This window comes from Girardinichthys multiradiatus, chromosome 22 (genome assembly GCF_021462225.1).
Source record: "Girardinichthys multiradiatus isolate DD_20200921_A chromosome 22, DD_fGirMul_XY1, whole genome shotgun sequence".
In the NCBI taxonomy this organism is placed as follows: Eukaryota; Metazoa; Chordata; class Actinopteri; order Cyprinodontiformes; family Goodeidae; genus Girardinichthys; species Girardinichthys multiradiatus.
The window spans coordinates 44,287,062-44,308,224 of NC_061814.1; the positions used below are offsets into that span (position 1 = coordinate 44,287,062).

The 21,163-nt window shown below is 43.3% G+C and overlaps 1 protein-coding gene across 2 annotated transcripts in view; it reads right to left on the bottom strand.

Annotated features, from left to right (window-relative positions):
• LOC124859384 (spectrin beta chain, non-erythrocytic 1) overlaps window positions 1–21,163 on the bottom strand; it is a 100,299-nt gene that overhangs the window by 31,640 nt on the left and 47,496 nt on the right. For both annotated transcript variants that reach the window (XM_047352138.1, XM_047352137.1), the window contains 17 exons: window positions 11,985–12,136; window positions 9,432–9,605; window positions 8,720–8,811; window positions 6,945–7,025; window positions 5,047–5,162; window positions 4,852–4,964; window positions 4,116–4,303; window positions 3,769–3,886; window positions 2,962–3,120; window positions 2,601–2,696; window positions 2,278–2,484; window positions 1,615–1,768; window positions 1,377–1,528; window positions 995–1,213; window positions 818–898; window positions 482–688; window positions 174–385 (listed from right to left, as the gene is read on the bottom strand). In XM_047352138.1, coding sequence (XP_047208094.1) covers window positions 174–385; window positions 482–688; window positions 818–898; window positions 995–1,213; window positions 1,377–1,528; window positions 1,615–1,768; window positions 2,278–2,484; window positions 2,601–2,696; window positions 2,962–3,120; window positions 3,769–3,886; window positions 4,116–4,303; window positions 4,852–4,964; window positions 5,047–5,162; window positions 6,945–7,025; window positions 8,720–8,811; window positions 9,432–9,605; window positions 11,985–12,136 — 2,521 coding nt within the window. The remainder of the gene's footprint in view (window positions 1–173; window positions 386–481; window positions 689–817; window positions 899–994; window positions 1,214–1,376; window positions 1,529–1,614; window positions 1,769–2,277; window positions 2,485–2,600; window positions 2,697–2,961; window positions 3,121–3,768; window positions 3,887–4,115; window positions 4,304–4,851; window positions 4,965–5,046; window positions 5,163–6,944; window positions 7,026–8,719; window positions 8,812–9,431; window positions 9,606–11,984; window positions 12,137–21,163) is intronic.

Below are 21,163 nucleotides of genomic sequence, written 5' to 3' on the forward strand. Positions count from 1 at the left end.
CTCTAATCTGACATTCATGTCGTTGGTTTGAAGACAATTTTCTGAAAGATGCTGATAAACATTAAAGCTCTGGCTCAGTTTAAGCTATTTTTCCCCATTTCTTCTGGTATTATTATTTGGTTCCTGACAGGCAGGATTCACTGTGAGGAATGTAAACCTGATGTGGTTCTCACCGGTGCTGGATGACCTCCAGGTCTTCCAGTTTCTCTGGGATCTCCATGCTGTTCAGCCACTGCTCCTTCTCGTCGACCCACAGCTCACAGGCGCTGGCTTCACTCAGCATCTTGTAGAGCGCCAAGGCGTCCTGCAGGGCCTGCTTCCTGAGCCGGGTCAGTTCCACCACCTCCTTGTAGCGCTCCTCAATGCCCGCCAGCCGGTTTTGGACCTACAAGGGTGAAGATGTTGCAGAGTGAACCCTCAGAGCAGCCATCAGGTGTTGCAGATGGAATCTGGGTCAGACATGAAGGAGCTGCAGCTGTACCTCCTCAGAGTTGGCCTTCTCTGGCGGCAGCATCTGGGCCTGTTCATGCAGAGCTTCAACGACAGGTCGGTAGCTGCTGATCTCCTCTGCAACATCTTTGTGTTTCTTCACCAAAGCCTGAGCTGAGAACTCATCATGGCCGACGTCGACACTGGAGACGATGCGCAGAACGTCCAGCATCCACGTGTCAATGTCATCTGCATCAGCCTGCAGGGTCACAGTCATGTTTGGTTAAAGAAGGTGGATGCTTGGTGATTGGCTGCTGGATAAGCTAGAAGAAGGCCTTTATGGAACATCTGAAATAACATTAACTGGGAGTTCTGGCTGTGTTCTAACCTGGAACTGGTGCTGGTTGCAGGCCTCTTGCAGACGAGCTTTTCTTACAGCAGACAGGTGCTCCAGAGCCGCCCACTGCTCCTGCAGAGGGAGGTGGAAAGCTGTTAGGCTCGCCCTTTCACAGTAAAAGACGGAGATGTTTGCTGTGCTTGTGTCTTCAGCGCCGGAGCAGCCTACCTGGATGTCCTGGATCCGCTCCCTGATCTTGTCGGCGCCGAAGTGCTGGTCGGCCACTAGCTCCTCCCCCTGGCGGATGGTCTGCTGCAGGTGGGCGGCGCGCCCGCTCATCTCGTCTTCAAAGGCTTTGTGCTGACTGAGCAGTCGCACAGTTCCCGTGAGGTCCTTCCCATAATCCTCGGAGGACAGGATCTGCTCCTTCTCCCTGATCCATCCCTCCTGCAAACCACAAGCTCCATCAGTCAAATCACCACGGAAACCGTTTTATACAGCCTGTTTTGGCCTTAAAGCTTAATGTTTATCAGGAATTGGAGAGGTTATCGGTCTGAAACCATCCAGAAGGTGATTTAAGAGTCCTAATAAAATCAGAAGTGTGGAGAACCTCTTCAGCCATCTCCCAGAAGAACTTCCAGAGTCGGCGGGATTCCTCAAGGCGAGCTCGGCGTTCAGCGGCCAGCTGCTTCAACTCCTGGTAGCAGAACTCCATGTGAGCCACGCGGTCCCTAATGATCTGCGGGTCGCAGGGTTTATAACCTGAGGAAGCGGAAGACGAAGAGTGAGGAAGAAGAGGAGCAAAGAAGCAAGATGGAGGAAAAAGAAACTGAAAGATTCTGTGGTACCGTCTGAGTCGCTGGCAAACTTCTGAGCGTTGCGGTTGACGTTTCGGACTCGGTCGGCCTGGATGGCGATGTCAGCCTCCACCAGAGCGTGTTTCTGCAGCAAGTCCTCCACACCCAGCAGGTGTTTGCCATAATCCTGAGACAGTAGTAGCATCTGCAGGCCAACAGATAGGTCAAAGGTCAACAGAAAGTCACAGTTTTACCAGGATGAATAAAATCATGCAAACCTGCTGCTTCATCTAAACTTCCTCAAAGAACCTGCACTTTTGATCCAGAAAATCCTCTTTATCATCATCTTTAACATTGATTATTATCTCCTTTCAGCTGGGGACCACAGCTCTGTTCATCACCATCACACACATAGAAAGGATTACCAGCCAGACGCAAATCATTTAGGGCGTGTTTGAATCATTTCTAGATTTGTGACAACAGCGTTTCTAAACCTTACGTTTTCCTGCTAAAATAACAGAACCAACTTTTATTTACAGTCTTTATTTTTAAACACTGACTCCTGATTTCTCAACACTGTTTAATGTTTCAGATTTTTGGTCACATTTGAAGCAGACAGGAAACAAACTGAAATCAGTTCTTTAAGTCGTTTTAACGTCAAATGCAAACCTATAAAAACCTAAGCTGCTGACACTTCATACGTGTTGATGTTACCTTCATCTCATCCATCCAGTCCATGATGTAGAGCATCTCCTGGAAGACTCTCTGCAGGCCCAGGTTCAGCTCCAGCCTGTGGCGCCGGGCCTTCAGCAGCTCCAGCAGGTACTCCCAGAGACGGATCACATTGTCCTTCCTGGCCGTGATGCGCTTGATGTCATGGTAACTCTCCGCCTCCAGCTCCTTCGCCACGGCAACCACCGCCTGCACCGGTAGAAGAGGGAGGCAAAGAATGATGAAAGAATATACTCTGAAGATTTAAAACATCATGCACATGTAGGTGTGGAGGAGCTCGTCATGATTAGCGGGTTTAGGCGGACCTGAACCCGCTCCTCGTACGCTGCGATGTCTGTTTCTATGGCTTCATGTTTCTTTGTGGCAGCTTCAACTGCCTGGAGGTCAAATCCAAAATTATCCTGGGAAAAGACAAAAGGAGGTGGGAGAAGAAAGGGAACGGAAACAAGGAGACAGGAAAGGACACAATGAACGAAGGCAGGAAAGTAAACAAGGAAAGGGAAGAAATATGGGAAAAGGAATCAGAAGAAAGAAATAACAAGAAAATAAATAAATAAGCAAAATAAGGATTTAATTACTAAAACATGCTCAGGTACTTCTGGGTTATAATGTTTAACTAAAATGATTCAACATTGCTGAATAGAAACCCATCCAGGTGTGTTCTACCTGCGAGACCAGCCTCTGGTTCTCACTCAGCCACGTCTCCCTCATCGCGGCCTTTCGGTCGAATCGGCGGGCGAGCTGCTCCAGTTTCTCCTGACGAATCAGCTCCGTCCTCAGAGCTAGCTCCCGCTCGTGCTCCGCCTTCTCCAGACGCTCCCATGCCTATAACAAACGCACCCAGGTGAGAACAGTAAGACAGAGAAGATGTCGCAGGACCAACTCCTGGTTCTTCTTCTTTAGGTCATGATTCAAACCTCAACAAATGACTGACTCAGATTCTGGAACCTGAAGGCTACCTGATGTCTTCTTTGTCAGATAAGAACATCCAGGAACGTTTCATTTGTTAGAAAACATTAGAAACAAGGTCAGCAGTTTTTCTCCAACAGCCAACAGAACCTGGTTTTAATGCCACCAACTACCGCGACCTCCGAACAGAACCGTATCCTGCAGGCTGTAGATGGACTGTTATTTTCAGCTGGTTCTCTAACACACAAATTCTTCTGGGTCAGTATTATTGCTCTTAGTTTCAGTCTCAAAATAAAACAGTCAGAGCTTCTGTCCTGAAGATCTGAGGTGTGAACACTCCTGCAGCCCAGGCTGCAGCGCCCACATGAACGCTGTTCATGTCCAACGCTCCCAATAAGGCCGGTGAAAACCTCCCAGCTGAAGCAAACTGAACATATGGGACATGAACTGAGAACCAGACGTTATGACTGATCTTATGTTTCCCTGGAGAGATGACCTGGTTAACTGGACAATCCTCAAGCAGCCAGTCTATGTGGAAACATCTTGAGCTCCAGCTGAAGTTACCTTGTTGATGTCAGAGATGAGTTTGCCCTCTCGGGGGATGTAGACCTTCTGATTGTTGGCTCTCATCTTACTCTGGATGGTGAAGAGGAGAACCTCCAGGTTCCCCTTCTCTGTAAACCTGCTCACACACAAACACACTGTATTATGGACAGCAGCTCTGATGGAGAAATCTGATAAAACCTGAAGACGTCAACAGATACAGAGATAAACCAGCAGCTGTGTTTCATATCATCTGTTTCTACGCAGAAGCTGAAAGAATCTAATAAAATCTTGTTCTGTTCATGAGGATTTATGCTCATGCAGCATAAAATGGAACAAAGCTGGAAAAGCTTGTAGCTGCCACTGACTTTGGTGGTTTCTCCACGGTGCGGTACGTGTTGAAGGCCTGCAGCTGCTGCTGGACTCCCACCAGAGAGTTGGCAAACTTCCTGTTGTTGAGGATGATGATGGTCTGTTCGATCCACTCCAGCAGGTCCGACGCCAGAGACTCGTACTTCTCGATCATTTTCTCTGTCTCGATGGCATTATCTAGAACCTGCAAGACAGCGTGCAGGAAGAAAAAAAAGCTTATTTCTATTCATAAAAGCTTGGATGGAGGTAAACAATAAATCAGTAGCACCTCAGTCAGGTTCTATCTTATTTTTATTATCACGTCAATCTGAGTTTAATAAAACGCTCTAATTTTCCCATAAAGATGATTCCTCCAACTTCCTGTTGTGATTTTATTAGAAGATTTTCTTAAATGAGGAACATTTTAGTCTCGGTAGCGTTTTTAGGAACAGCCATCATGTTAGAGAGGTTTAAGTCATTTAATGACAGGTTCTGTCAGTTTTCCTTCTTTAGTCTTCAGGGGCTTCGACCCAGAACTCTGGACACGGGTCTGAACTGCTGCAGTCACATTGACAGCAGCTGTGGCCTGATTAAAGCAAACCTTTGTCCTTCATGGTTCCACCTCCACTAACCAGCAGCAGAGCCTGATTCAGAGAAAACCGACCGAATGTAGATTTATATTTTCACCGATCATTGCTGGATTCTGATGCTGCTCAGAAACCTCCAGGACAGAACCAAGAGTCCATGGCTCACCTTTCCGATCCTCTTCCCCTCCACCTTCAGCGCCTTCATCTTGGAGAAATAGTGGTAATAGGTGACCACATAGGTGATGATGGACTTCTCATCAGGATGCTCTACGCTGATGTCTGCACAGAGGAAAGCAGAGATGATGATAAACGCTGTGTGTGTGTGTGTGTGTGTGTGTGTGTGTGCGTGCGTGGTGGTCACCTTCAGGGTCCAGCAGCTTGGTGAGGCCCAGGTGCTGCTCTGCCAGGTTGAAGGCATTCTGCAGGTTGTAGTGGGCGTTGGACTTCTTCAGCTTGTCGAAGTCGATCAAATCGGGTCTGAAAACATCAGGAAGGATAAAATGTATTTATGAAAAACAGAGAATCTTTGAAAAGAAACAAACTTTCAAACCAAACATTTTTATTCAGTAAAATGTGTAACTTCCTGTTTACATCCTGCATCTATTTAAGATTATAGGCTAAGACTATAAAACTGTCTTCACAATAAAGGACATTATGATCACAATGTTCATGTGTGAAATACTGCAACACCAACACGTTGGCGTAAACCAGACGCATTGTTTAAGTGTTATAGCAGATCATTTTCAACACCTGTTCATCGTTTATCGTTTTACAAGAGGAGAAAAGAATGGATCTGATCTGTTAAATGGGTCAGTGGCTGTGCAGAACCAGGCTGGAGGATCCAATAATCCTGATGGCTTCATTAGAGCTGCAGCTTCTGTGCTGGTCAAACTGGGAACACATTATATTGCAATGCCATCCATGCGGATTCTGAAAGGCAGTTATATGTTTGGCCTGTGAGGCTTTCAGCCCTTCATGTCCGTCTGATGTAAACACCGAAAGGCTGAAGCTCACAGACTGGTGGGAACATTGGGAAGCAAACCAAAGATCAAAGTGTTTATTAATAGTTATGATGTAATAATCACAAATATTCAACAGGATGGCAGTTACGTGTTTCCAGACATCAAGCACCTTATCAGCTTGTTTGCATATTTAAGCCTGGAAATCTCTAAATTAAAGCAAATGATGCAGTTTAATTATCAATTAAAATTGATAATGTGCAAAATGTGCAAAGAAAAGCAAAAAGTGCATTTAGTTTTAAGACTTCATTATAAAACATGGACAAAATTAATCAACAATCATGAAACAAAAATCTAATAAAACATTTTTCCTCTAAGGTTTGAAGGTGAGGAAGATCTTTTTCTGCTTCTTCTGGGGCTTCAGTGTAAGAAGAGCCTGTTTTAGTTCTTCATCTTTAAAAACGTTATCATGTCAGAAAACGTCTGAGAATTAAACAGCATGGAAAATATGAGGAGATATTACCAGTAAGACAAACAACAAGAATAAAAGAGGAAATAGATCCAGGTAAAATGTTTGATCATGAACAAATCAAATCAGTTTGTAAAACATTATTCCAACTGTTTTATTAAATCTCTTTGTTAAACATCCTAGTTTTTCTCCTTCAGCTTAATATTGATTCATATAAATATAGATCATTTTATTCTATCGGCATCAGTTTTCAGTTTCTTTTCATTATTTTACAAAATCAGCTCTCAAGACAAACTGAAGAAAATGAATTCATAATAAAATTACAGGTTAGGAAAATATAAATATGTAATGCCAAAATAAAACAAACATTCAAACTAAAATATGATTTTCAAAGTTTTAGGGTCAAATTCAATAAATTACCTAAATACAACAATCAGCTTTCAACAATTCATATTTGGAGAAAATGACAAACACTCTAAAAACAGAACTTTAATAAAAAGATAAAAACATGAATAATAAAAACAAACCAAATGGAAAAAGTGCATCAGTGAGTATAAATAACATTAGAGTCACATCAATGTTTTAACAAACAGATAAACCAAAACTATAGTTTTTATTCTGGTTATTTTTATCTCATGATGAAATCTGATCACTGATAAATTCATAAACTTTGAATTAAAAACTGTAGTTTACCAAGTTCTCTGTGGTTGGTTGTTAACTTTCAGTTATTTTCTTTCGACATCAGGCAGCAGAAGCTGTTTTCTCTCAGAGAGGATGCTGCTGACGAGGAAGAAGAGGAGGAGGAAGAAGAGGAGGGGGACCAGTTCCTACCTGTGTTTGTGGATCAGAGCGTTGAAGGCCATCCCGTCTCTCCAGCTGGTGGTGAAGTTGTGGATGTTGACGTTGGGATACCTGAGCAGGAAACCAGAGCATCACATTGGTTAGCAGACATGAAGGAGACAGAAGATATCTGATGCTGATGAAGAGCTGATGGGTGTTTGTTTCAGACTGTGAAGCAGAAACATTCTGACCACGTTAAAAACAACCATGTTGGTTTCAGATGAACCCCTAGAGTCTGCTGCCTACCTCTCCTCTCTGCTGCTCCAGGTGAAGCTGTTATTTAATGTTACACAGCTCCCAATGTAACATAACTTCATGTCTAGTATAAAATCATACATTTCTAATAATAAGGAGAACGTTCCTAGAACTGAATTCCAGATGTTTGAACACACCGAGAACTGTTCCTAGAATCAGCTGCCTGGAGTCGACCGGAACTAGAAAATCCAGCCGAGTGTCTGACCCAGTCCTGATCTAGGAACAATGGCACAGGCACTGAAGGTTAGACTCCACGTTCCAATAGTCTCAGTGAGGATCCAGTCAGAACCTGAAGAAGATCCTGAGGATCAACAGATCAGGAATGTTTCGATGAAAACCTAACTGCAAGAATAAGGGAAATACTAGGTTTTCTGGAGGTTTTCCAGAACTGGATCTTTGACCTAGTTTGGTTTAGTGCTTATAATCAATACGAAAATGAAAGTTAATGGTACATTGTAACACTACAGGCTAATACTATGAGCTAATTCTACATGCTAACACAACAAGCTAATGTTACAAGCTAACACTACAAGCTAATGCTACAAGCTAAATCTCCTATATCTCTTACAGTGAAGCATTAAACCTCCCTGAAAACCCTAGCTAACATTATCGGTTTAGATATTAGCTTCATGGACACAGACGACCCAATGACGGGTTCTGTCGAGTTCCCCATCGAGATGAGCTTCCCAAGTGTGCAGTTGCGCTCCAATCTACAGCACAGGGCTGCTGCTGAAAAATATGTTTTATATGCGCCAGATTCATGTTTGTCTTGAAACATTCCTTTGTTTCAATACTCCCGTCATGTAAAGCACTTTGAGCACCGTTTGTATTGTTGCTATATAAATAAACTTTGATTGATATTTTTCTTAATGAGGACTGAATTGTTCCCGACTTATTGATTCTTCCCTAATTAGGGAAGTTAAAATGTTGTAATATTGTAATTAAACGGATTTGTTGTTCGTAACTAGAAAGAAAACACTGTGCCTTCAAAGCATGTTGCCGCAAGATTGAAAATGATTGAGGGTTTTACTTAGTATCAGTATCGAGTTTGAGGTTTTAGTATCGTGACAACCCTGGTTCTGACTGTAGAGGAAAACTGAACTCCAGAGATCATCTGAACCTTTCTTTTCTGTCCTCACTGGTTGAACATACATGGAACAACAGATAGAAGATCCAACTCCAGCACGTCTGGACTCAGCAAACTAACAGACTGATGAGGAATCAGGAGGAGCTGAGGATAATCAGACACCAAAGCTCTGTGAGATGTGATGGGATTTTAACACCTAACTACAGCATTCACAGAAAAACCATCTGCACGCTAACACCACGTATTCTCTTTGTAAAGATGGTTCCCTGACTGCAGCGCCAGACAGACGAAGACATGCCAGGATGTTTACAGCCTGACTGTTCTAGATAGTTCCTCAGATGATTCTTTATGAAGGACTAGGTAGAGAAGTTCCTATCAGAGATCTGAAGGTGTTGGGAATGTGGAGGTCATGTTGAGGACTGACCCTGCACTCTTCATCTGACACCAGAGGAGCAGAGCATCTTTAGCAGACTTCTTCTCCTTGTTGTCCTCTGTCTCCACACTGATGTCCTGAATCTGAGACACACACAGAGTTAGAAATTACAACAGAACCAAGCAGCAAACCAAGCCTGATGCAGGGTTCTAACTGACACCTGGAGTCCATCAGAAATATGTTCAGTGAAACAAACGATGACTTGTTCCACATTTATTTTCCTGCTAAATGGGTAAAAGTCCAGATCCTTCCCTTCCCTTCTTTCATTTTCTGTCCAATCAGTCAAATGTGATCAAGTGTTCTTAACCAGTGGCTCTCCAGGTTTTCTGAAGGACTACCTGAATTTTACTACAGAGTTTGGGAGCTTTTTCTCTCAGTTTTATTGGAGTACCTGACATTGTCAGAGAATCTTACCTCTGACCCGGTAATCATTCATGCAGAGGGTGGATTTAATCCTCAGAGCTTATAAAAGCTAAATCCTGTCCACCCATTTCAGTCATGATGACGTTAGAAAACACCAACCATCACAGCACAAGGTCCAGAAACGTCACAGCTCACCTTCTGATCCTTTTCTGAAACTTTAATGAACCCCTTTCAGGTTCATTTACCCTCAAATCTGAAGTTCTACCTTTCACCAGGAATTATATGAAGTGATCTACCAATACCTCTATGTGTCCAGGATAAATGTAAGACCACCTCTTACCTGGAAGCGGAGGATGATGGTCCAGATGAGGCCCAGCGTCAGGCGGTGGTTCCCGTCCACGATGTCGTGGGAGCCCATGTTCTCCAGGTGGACCCTTTGTTCTTTCAGGAACTGCAGGGCTTTGTCCACATTTTCTAGACAGTGGATCCTCATCCGGCCCTTTGTGGGTTTGGGCTGAAAACAACAGAACTTGATTAGATTACAAACCTAAACCCCTGTAGGTTTTTATCATGTGGAAACATGAAGAGGAACAAACAGCTGCAGACACAGCTGACTGACTTCATAACTGACATTTGTTGTCCCGAACATTTCTTCTGTAGATGTTTAGCTCTGAGTGCAGATGCAGGTTGCTGTAGCACCTGCATCTGCTCCATCTCTCTGTAATGTTTGTATTTATGGCTTCAATAACCCAACACAGACATGACAACAGGTCCAGCACCGCCTTCCTGGGGATCAAACAGCTGTTAGGGAAGGGAACAGCACCTCTCACATCTGGCTGCCTCCTCTGTAATCATCATGCAGCTTTTACTCAATAATAAATGATCTATTTTATTCAAGATTTAACAACTTCACCAAAAACATAAAAACCTGTATCATAGCAGATGGAGCAGCAAACGCTGCGTCTCTCAGCTCATTGCTTACATCTTTTCTTCTTGGAAATGAAAATGTGATAATCGTTTTTACCTGAAAATATAAAACACACCAACCTTTCTGAGTCGGCATTTTAGAATAATACAAATTTTCTCCTCCCCTGTTTTGTGGAGCTCTGTATTCAGAAGATAAATATTTCATCATGTCTTCACCATTTGAGTTCCTGTAACACATGGTGGCGCTATCAACTTTGTGCATTTTTATTACAAATAAAAACATCTTTCTCCTTGATAATTAAGCAAGGAATTTCCCAGAAGACCCCCGCTGGTATAAAGCCGTCATGTAGGAATAAAATCTTCCCTCCGGCCCTCTAACAGCAGGAGAAACTCTGCCGTTCTTTATTTCCTGCTTCAGCTGGTGGAAACAGCCGCTTGCTGTCAGATTCTTCCGTTTCATCTGGAGGCGTTTTTGGCATCAATGAACCCTCAAAGTTTCTCAACAGCTCCTTTCACAACTCTGACGCCCTCCAACTGCTGACCACCACCAGACCCTCCAAAACCCCAACCACCCTCTGGTTTTCAACCATTTCCCTCTTTATTTACTCAAATCTTTCCATCTCCACTCCCGGCTTCACCAGCTTCTGAAATGCTGCAGATTGTGAAAACTTAAATAAAAGAATAGAAATAAATGTAAATCCTGTTTGGCACCGATGCTTGGTTTCCTCTCTGTGTGCGTTTGACGGGTTGAGAAAAGGCCGGATGGCAGCAGAGAGAAGCTGAGGAGGCCAGAAACAAGCGAGAGAAAAGATGACAAGAGTCACAAGATACAGGGTTGAACACAGTGTGTGTGAGTGTGTGTGTGTGTGCGTGTGCGTGTGTGAGTGTGTGTGAGTGTGTGTGTGTGTGTGTGCGATGGGAAAACAGGAGGACTGAAATAGGGCTGCATTCCTGTTTCCATGGTGACGAACCAACAACAATCTATCTTCTCAGCAAAAAAATCTGAAACATTAAATTTAAAATGGGACTAAAGAGCCTGAGGCCCTGAATGTTCTCACTGATGGACTAATATAAGAAGGAACCAGAAACTTAGAAAATGCAGAATCACTGGTTGCTATGGTGACTCCCTCTCCTTTGTTTTGGGGACAGGAGGAGGGGAGGGAGCCCACAGCATCACTTTATTCATCAGATCAGAATTGAAACCTTGAACAAACAGTGAGTGTCACAGTGAAAAAGTTCTTAAACCAACCGTCTGGTGGCTGCACACTTATGTGTCTGCAGTGTCTTCTGCAGGAGATCTGACAGGTTCAAGAGGCCCTTCAGTTCCAGTTTGGACAAAAAAAAAAAAGAAACTGGCAGATTAAATCTAACGGGAATAAATGAGAGATGGGCCGATTGGACGCCCTACAGCAGTGGGACACCCTGGGTGAAAGGCAGAAATAATACCTGATGTTGAAACTGTTGATGTGGAGATGAAACCTTGGCCATGAAAGGAGTTTTAATGAAAGTCTCTGCATATTTCACAGGGTCAGAACCATGATGGCACTGTGAGCTGAACTGTGGTTGTTGTTTCTTTTTCCACCAAAATTACCTCCATCATCTTTTCTTTAGATCTTAATAGATTCTATCAACACTGTAGGGAAAGGAAACGTCAGCACATCTCTAAAGGAGCTGCACGTTTCCATGGATGTGCTGTATGTCCATGTGAGAAGAGTAGACAAGGAAACATGAGAAAAATAAGAAGAAACGTAGCAAACTGTAGGAAATGACCTCAATGTTCTTCCTCTCAAAAAACAGAATTATTTCCTCACAGAGAAGATTTTTACAATGGAAAATCTTTTTTCCCAATGTCTAAATTTCTTGTGTCGAGTTTATATTTGAAACTAATTCATGAAACGGGTAACCTGATCTTGGTTTATTTTACTAATTTCTCTGCTCTTCTTTCAAAAATAAAAGGCCAACCCACCAGTCTTTCTCCTGACAGGACTTCCAGCAGCTTGATGAGCATCCGTCCATCCCTCAGGTCCATGTAGAGGTCTGTGATCCGACAAGAAACTCTGGACAGGTGAGAGTTGACCCACTTGGTGAAGGTCTTCTTCTGCACTGCTTCACGCTCATCTAGACAGAGACAGAAAGACAGATGGAGAGATCAGAACCTGATAAGGAACTGAAGTAGAAAACGAGTGAAGAACCCAAGAGCTCTGCTGGCTGAGCAACCATTAAGGAGACCAAGCCTCTGAGCAGATATTGTTTGATGTGTTCGGACTCTTAGTATCCCAACATTGTTCCTGGGAGGCCTGTGTGTGTTTGGGAGAGGCTTCCTGTGTCTCAGAGAGCTGACAAAGTCTTAATTCTGGCAGTAAATACTCTGAGAGCAGAAGAAGAGCAGACTGACAGTTTACACCTGCTGCTCAGCTCAGTTTATTCCTCAAGAGCCTGCTGGTTATTATCTAAGATCACAGAAACACAGCGATGCTCACATCATCAGGAAAAAGCTGGGATTGGACCCTAATCTTATCCGGCAGGAGTCTGGTTGTTTATATAAATGGATGCTGGATCCCAGGACAGACTTCCTCAGATACTTCACAACCATCTGCTGCTGCTGACAGAAATGTCTTTAAACAAACTTATTTTCTTGGAACCTGTCAGACGTTTACCAAACTACGGGAACGTAAAGTGCCAGAATAAAGATTTAGGAATAACAACTTTTCTCAGATTTGTTTTTTTTTAATTTATAGAATCTTTTTAATTTAAAAGAACAAATCTAGTTCAGATGCTTCATGCTTCATAGATGGTTGCAAGCAGCTGCTCTCAAAAGGTTCCTCAAATGATATCTAACGTAGCTGGGTGTTAACAGCCTCCACCCATCTGCAGCTGCTGCACCTGCCTGCTTCTACACCTCACTGATATCTGATACTTCTCTGCTGAAGAAACGTCCAACACCAGCTCAATCATCTAATCTGTCGACCTGAGCTGATTTGAGCATCAGAGATTAAACTGCAGTTCAGAAGTGAGTGAGAAGCTTAAACAATATATTCAGCAGATGAACAGAACTTGAAGAACCAGGAGGAACAGCTCCATCAGAGACCTGAAACAGAACCAGAGATCCATCATGCATCAGGCTCGTATGCCAAGTTTTCACCTAATAGTTCTGGTTAGATTTACAGCAACATTTAGACAGACACCAAAGTACCCAGTGAGAAAGAAGAGTAATTAAAATAACGATATTTATAAAATGAATTATGATAAGAAATCAGAAATCACTAAAGTTTAATGTCGACACAAATGCCTTGCTCATCAGCAGCTGGTTGCTCAACTGAAGACAAAAACTATCCCATAATAAAAATACTGGTAGAGGTAGAAATACGAGGAATCTGTCCTCCTCAGAAACACTCAGGCTAACAAGCTAGCAGGCTAACAAGCTAGCAGGCTAACAAGCTAGCAGGCTAACAGGTTCTATGCTAAACTCAAATAAATTGATATCAGCTACGGTCAGCAGCATAAGCTAAGCCTGATCTTTCTGCTCAGATTGAATAATAATGAGGATTATTCTGGTGTAACATAAAAATAATGTTTGTGTAAACCTCTCAGAAACAACTAAATGAATGTTATTAAAGTTTTTTAGACTGTGTTAAACTGACAGACCTCAGAACATCTACTTTAGTCTGCTCTACAGGAAATAACAGGAACGTCTGGCTGACTGGTAGGAGAAGATCTAAACAATGTTGGCCAGGAGCAGGTCGAAAATCCTTCAGGATTTCCTGCTGGGTGTGTAAATGTTGCTTTTAACATAGAAACTGTGTGTATCTAATAAAACGTTATGACAATCTGGATGAAACTGGCACTCGTTCCCACTTACAAGACATCAGTTCAGCATAATCTCATTCCAGGGTATTAAAGTCATTGTGTTATTTCTAATATTCTGAGAAAAATCCCAACAACCTGTCAGCTGTTCAGCTTCATCATTAAACAAGCCTAACCTCCACTAAAACTGATCACATTGGACACACAGGAAGAAGGTTTTCTTGCAGCCTTTCCCAGAACAACCTCAGTTTGACCTCTAAGAGAAACTGGACCAGACGTGCACACAGCTGATAAGAACATCTGATTGCTCCACAAACAAACACTCGTACACATTCAAGGCCCTCGCAGTGAGTTAGTGTGCAGTGCAACAATAGCAGCAGTGTTGAACAGCTAAACGCGGGGAAGTTCCGATACCAACTGGAGCTGCAGGGAGGATGTGGACCAGACACCCCAGGGTCTGAGATTGGTTAGATATGAACAGGAAGGAGAGACGTGGAGGAGTAAAACGAAGGTTCTTTCTAAATAATGAAGGTCTTCAGATCTACCAACAGAAACATAACCTGTCCACATCTGATTCTGTGCTCAGATTTTAATCAAATGAAAATAAAGGTCAGGTCCAAATCTAATCTTAAGATGTAGTTTTCTGCCCTGACGTTTCACTGATCATAAATATCTGATTATAAATATCATTTATAATTACAAATATCATTTTCCTTTCACTTTTAACTTAAACAACAGTTAGAACAGTCTTTAATAATGCCAGATAACACACATCGCCCTAAATGACTCAGTGAGCTGATATTTACTGAATCATGGACATCAACAGCTTTAAACGACACAACGCTACCTCCAGACTGAGGACCAGTACCTGACATCTGGACCTTCACCAGCTGTCTCAGACATGGTGACCCCTGACAGACTAACTTCCTCTGAATGAAGTATAAGACTTCTGGAACCATGTCCTTTGGACCGGTGACACCAAAGCTGAGATCTTTGGCCATAATGAACAGAACCATGTTTGGAGAAAACCAAAAACAGCAGATACCAACTGTCAAGCACGGCGGTGGAGGTGTCATGACTTGGGTTTAGTTTTTAGCATCACGACCTGGTCACCTTGCAGTCACTGAGTGGACTATGAACTCCTCAGCATACCAAAGAGTCAGATGTGAGACCAGTTGTCCAACAGCTGAAGCTTGGTCCAAACTGGGTCATCAACAGAACCATGGTCCCAAACACAGCAGCTAACCGGACTGAAAGGCTCTGGTGGGACCTCCACAGAACTAATTATGAATAAATGTCTGGAAACCTTAATGAACGGAGAGCAGACCTAGATTCCTCCACAGCGATGGAGAGACTGAGGAGGTCACATTTATTAGATGTTATCTGCAGTTCAACTGAGTCTCTTATCTTCCAACTTACTTTTCAGATGACTGTGTTCCCAGTGTGTGTGTGTGTGTGTGTGTGTGTGTGTGTGTGTGTGTGTGTGTGTGTGTGTGTGTGTATGTGTGTGTGTGTTTCTCCTTCCTGTGCTGAAAACAAAGCAGATGCCTGTCCCAGCAGGAACACGTTTACATTCACAGACAGAACATTTTCACTTTTAATGGAGATTCTGTCATTTTTCACATCATTCATCATGTTTGATACGTCACACGACATTAACTACACACTGAGACCCACAGACTTCAGCAGAACCTGATCCTGGCAGGTCCAGTTTCCTCCTCTGGCTCTGAGGAATCTGCTGAATTCACATGATGCAGCTGTGTGTGTTTGAGGACAGAGAGGGAGGATGGGGAGATATTGATCAGACTGGATGTGGGTCAAAAAAAAAAAAAAACACACACACACACAGTTAGCCAGAGGCTGACCTTAACCTGAGCCTGAGGGAACACAGCAGACAGGGCTGGGATTTAATGAGGAAATAAGTCTCTTCACGGACACACAATGGACATGGGAATGTGACGGCTGGGAATCATGTGAGGAATGTCACTGCTCGAATCATCGTGTGAAAGCTTCATTCTCATAAATCACTCACAACAACAATCCAAGGAAGTCAGGATGAAGATATGAGAATAATTCATACCAGAGATTACACAGTTTCACCTCTAACACAAGCATGATCTGGTCAGAACATCAGAGATTTTCTTTTAAAAGGTTAAAATAATCCAACGGTAAAAAGAAACAGAAGGCAGAAAATAACAGCAAGGAAAAATCTGAGGGAATTAAACAGGAACAAAAATCAAAAGTGGACAAGACAGCATCACCACCCAGCAGGTCATAACCAGTTCAGAGTAGGAAGCTGACCCTTTTCTACCTGAAAAACCTGGACTCAGACCTGGACCATCCAGCTCTGGAGTCCTTCAGTAAAACCAACATGGAACATCAAACAGAAACATTCACTTCCCTTTATCTGCTTCTGCATTCTGTCCATCAAGGTTCTCAGCAGAACCAGTGACATAGGCCAGCCAATCAGATTCTTTAATGTATCAGTGGTGTAAAGGTCCGACTCGATGAAGATTTGGCCTGACAGACCTTGTTCAGGGCAGTAAAACCCACAAACAACAATATGAACAAGTCTTAGTTTTCAGTTAGACCTGAAACTTGACTGTGAGTGTGTGTGTGTGTGTGTGTGTGTGTGTGTGTGTTGGGGGATTTCCTGAAGATAACTTTGCGTAAGAAGTTGTGGTTTTACTTTTTCTGCATCAGTCTCTCACTGAAGCTGCAGTTTGTGTCGACGTGTGAAGGCAAGAAAACACGGAGCTGGGAAGGATCCGACGGGATGGGAAAATACACCAGGAAGAACTGACATGGACTGTAACCCTGTTCTGTTCTCCCCACACATGTACAAAATATAAATATATTTATGCTGTAAGATCTTTCCTGCTGCTTCTCAGCTGATGAAATCCACCAATATGCCCACAAACATCTAAATCAAAGATGGTCAGTAGACTCACTGCTAACTGGATGGATGGATGGAACAAATCAATGTTAATGTTGTTAAAATCACCAAAAGAAACATTAAAAAACTTGATCAGGACTAGAAGAGATTTAACAATAATACAACAAAACAAATTAGCATATTTTACCAAATCCAAACCAGGAACGATTGGAGCATGGATGAAGCCGAGGAGGAGGAAGAGGATGGTGTGAAGAGGCGGATGGCCTGAACACGTCCAACATCTGTTTCCACTAACAGAGACCCACACAGAGGCTGCCTGTGTGTCTCTGAGCCGATCACATGATGTTAACCAAACACACAGGATCATGCAACCTTGTCAAAATACACGTCCAGGATTATTCCAGCATTCCTCATCTCCCACAGTGGGACCAGGGAGGCCACCGAAGATTAGGAAGTCTGCACAACTCAAATATAAAACCTTCATGTTCAGAGAGAGAAGATCAATCAGCACTAATGATGATCAATAACCCAGTTGGATCTAGTTCTAAAAGCTGTGATGTTCAACCCTCTCTACACATCCTCTTGCATAGTCTACCTAACAGCAGGAGCCAGACAGCCAATCACAGGACACATTTAGTGGTTTTGGTCTGGTTCTGAATCTTTAAATAGTACAGAATCAGCCCTTTAAAGGTTTTTAACAACATATATTTAGCAGCTGACTGTTTTCCTTATGCTTTTAGATTGATCAGCTGTTTTTGATACGGTGAACCACAGGATATTATTTTAATGTATGAAGCACTGGGGGTGGGGGGGCATCTGGTTTAGGTCCTACTGAGCCAGGAGTACTTTCTGTGTCTGCCTTGGTGATCATGTGTCTTCCTCTGCTCCTCTCTCATGTGGGGTCCCACAGGGCTCAGTTATAGGCCCCCTGCTCTTCACGCTGTACCTGCTCCCTCGTGGCTCCAGTTTTGGAAAATATGGGATCTCCTTTCATTGTCACGCTAAACATGACGGACTCCAACTCTTAGCCCGCTGTTTCATGTCTGGATGGCTGTGAACATTTTAAGCTTCAATGAGAAATACACTAAGGTGTTGGTCTTTAGCTCCACTGAGATGAACCGAGTAGTTGTTCGTTCCTTGGCCCAGTAGATCAAGCTAACTGTTACTAACTTAGGGATCAAAGTGGCAGCTGGACTAAAGCTAGAAAATCACATCAGAGCAGTTGTGAAATACAGTTTCTTGCTTTATTATTTGAGCTGCTGTCCAAAGTAAAGCCAGGTCCTTCTCGGCAGCATGTCGAAGTTTTGTTTCCACTCAGCTGGATTACTGTAACTTTACAAAGCAATCATTGATTCCTGGATCTTTTAGCTTCAGAGGCCACAGAATGATGCAGGGAAGCTTTTAACTGGCACACCAAAGTTTGATCATATTTCCCATATTTTTGCCTCCCTGCACTAGTTGCCTGGACATTTTAGGATTGATTTTAAAATGATTTAATATGCTGGCCTTGTCCTGCCCTACCTGCTGCTACATCCCTACACAACATCCTGGTCCCTCAGGTCAGCTGATCAGCTGCTCCTCAGTGTCCTGAAGATGAAGATGAAACTCAGAGGTTTTTCTGTAGCAGAATGACCTTCCCTCGGACATCATACAGGCCTGCTCCCCGTCTGTTTTTAAATCCAGTCTTACAACCCATTTTTTCTCCCTGACCTTTGACACCACCTGAGATGTTGACTTTTGAATTGTTTTTACCTCATTCTGACGGATTGTATGATTGTCTTATTTTAATTCTGGGCTGGACTATTCAAGGTCCTTCTGATTTCATCATTAGTTTCATTTGGTATTACGTGACTGTGGCTTCATGTATTCATTTCTTCTGTGGACCCACTTTGTTCCTGTGGGTGTTTAAAGTTCTCTATAAATAAAGTTGGCATGGTTCAATACTGAGCCTGTCATCACACAGCCCGTATGAATGGACAGAGCCTTCAGCAGGAACCGGAATATAGAACGGAGGAGCAGAGAGAGCTGGGGACGCTGATGATCCGCCTGTTTAACAAACTGAGCCCATATGTCCTGTTGACTCCAAGCCCAAACTCAGAACCATTCCCTCTGTCCCAGCTTCTAATGACTGCAGTCAGACACTGCCAAGCGGTTACAGAAATGATACACAGACTGGTTTCAGTGGGCAGAAAGCCACTCCCAGTTCACTTTATTCAGCAGAACCAGGTTCTTGAAATTAAAGGATGAGAAATCAAAAGTCAGAGCTATTTGTATGAAACCTCTGCTGGTGGATCAGCAGGTGGGGTTTTGCCTCTTCTCCTGATTTAGTTTCTCCTAAGAACAAAGCCAAGACTGAGCTCGAGTAAGCTTCCTGAACTGATCCGGACTGGGAAGGTTAATCCAGAAACTTCCGAACATCATCGGACCGGAGTGAACAACCTGTTTCTGTGGTTTCAAATTAAAACTATCTGAATGTGAGGGAAACTCACGCCTCTGAGGAATCTGTGACTGTTGGAAAAACAGGAAATAATTCCTGCTTGTTCCGAAACATTTAGCATGAAGCTGAAAATACGGGCCAACATTAAAGAGTTGCTTTAATGGCTCCTAGTGAGCTCCAACACCACCCTTAAACTCCTCCTCGGAGAGGCCAATAAACCAGGGCGACATAAATGGACTTTGGATCAGGAAAAGCCCGGCACAAAAAAAAAACATGAAACCATGTTTTATGGATGTTAGATTAACGAACAATGTTAAGGAGCTGAGAACTGTGGTCCATTTAATGGGAAAAATGAAAGTTATCCTCCAATGGAGCAGCAACATTCCCACATTTATTTCCTTCAAGCAGATAAAAACAGAGACGGTCCGATGGAGCTGCAGAGCCTGTTGGACTGTTCTGTTCCTGCAGCAAGTCATTACAGGACAGATAACAGATCAACTCTGACACACTTTCAGAACCACGGACCTGACTGCCACACCTCCACAGGATCAAACCACTCCTTTACTGTGGCACTGGGCGGGGGACACTTTGATGGGATGTTTCCGACGGCTGGAGGAAACTTTCCATGACATCCTGTGTCACTGTGAGGCTGACAGAACCCGGCTGACATCAAAGATCCGTTTCTGTAAAACCATCATGGATCCAGCTCTTCCTGTGCAGATCCAACAGGACCAGAAACCAAAGTTTGGAATGTTTCAGGAAACACCTCCCAGCTGTTTTCATCAGCAGTTTCCAGTTTCTTCTCATCTTCCATGGAAGTAAAGAAAACCGGCGTGTTCCCTCTGACCCAGTAGAAGTGTGTTGTGGGTTATTTCTCTGTGGAGGTCCCACTCTGATCTTTATTTCCTGGTTCAGTAGGTTTTTCAGGTGCAGCTTCCTGACAAAAGGTGAACATCTGACAACCAGCTGCTCACATGTCTGAGGATTAAAGAATATTTACATAAATCTTCAGCTGTTTGGCTTTCCCACTGGGAACATGTGGGTGGGGAACTAACTTTGACTTCCGACTGGCTGCAGACTCATGAAGGAGTCAGGAGTGAAGGTTCTCCAGCTGCATGAAGACTAACCAGCAGAAACTCCAGACAGAGCTGCAAACATCTGGAAAAATCACCAGGGCAATTCTTCAGTAGATAAGCTCCATCTTCACTACACTTTGCCCACAGCATAAAACAACATCCTGCAGGATCTGCATCATGCTGAACATCACTTGTTCCATCTGCTGCCCTCTGAGAAAGAAACAGATCCGTTAGCGCTGGAACCAGCAGCCTGATCCTGAGCTTGCTGAATAAACGATACACCTGGTTCCACGCCCACCATCACACACACGTCACACTCCACTGGCCTGATTCTGCATCTTCTGCACAGAGAAGCTGTAACTGGACCATATCTGCTCTATCTGGGCCTGCAGCTACTGTTCAGTGCCGGTTCTCACTGTACTGGCTTTTATTGTCGCTCATCTTCATGTTTTAAACATGTTGCTCAGCCAGAACTAATGTTTCAATGATTGTTGTCTTATTATAACAGTAAAGAACTGAAGGTAAGCAGAACACACCTTCAGTAGGAGAAGCCTTCTGCCATCTGGTTCTACCGCTCCATCTACAGATGTAAAATAATTTAAAACGGAGCAAATTTAAACAGCACATGTTTATAAGAACTGCTGAAGAACTTTTCTGTTTTAGGCAATTTATTCGGACTCTGAGCCATGGAGATCATGTGTCTTTGAAAGCTCCACAGAAGAAGAAGAGAGCACTGTTGATCAGATATCAGCTGATGAACCAGAGGTCATGCTGAAGAAGATCTCAAACCTGCAGAACTCCCAGTTTGGATCTAGAACTCCGAACAGAACATTTTTCATTCAACAGATGAAAACATCTGAAATGTTCAGATGTTTTCAGAGTTGTTTTTTTTAAAACATTTTCAGGTTAAAAATATCTGCCAGAGCGAAGAA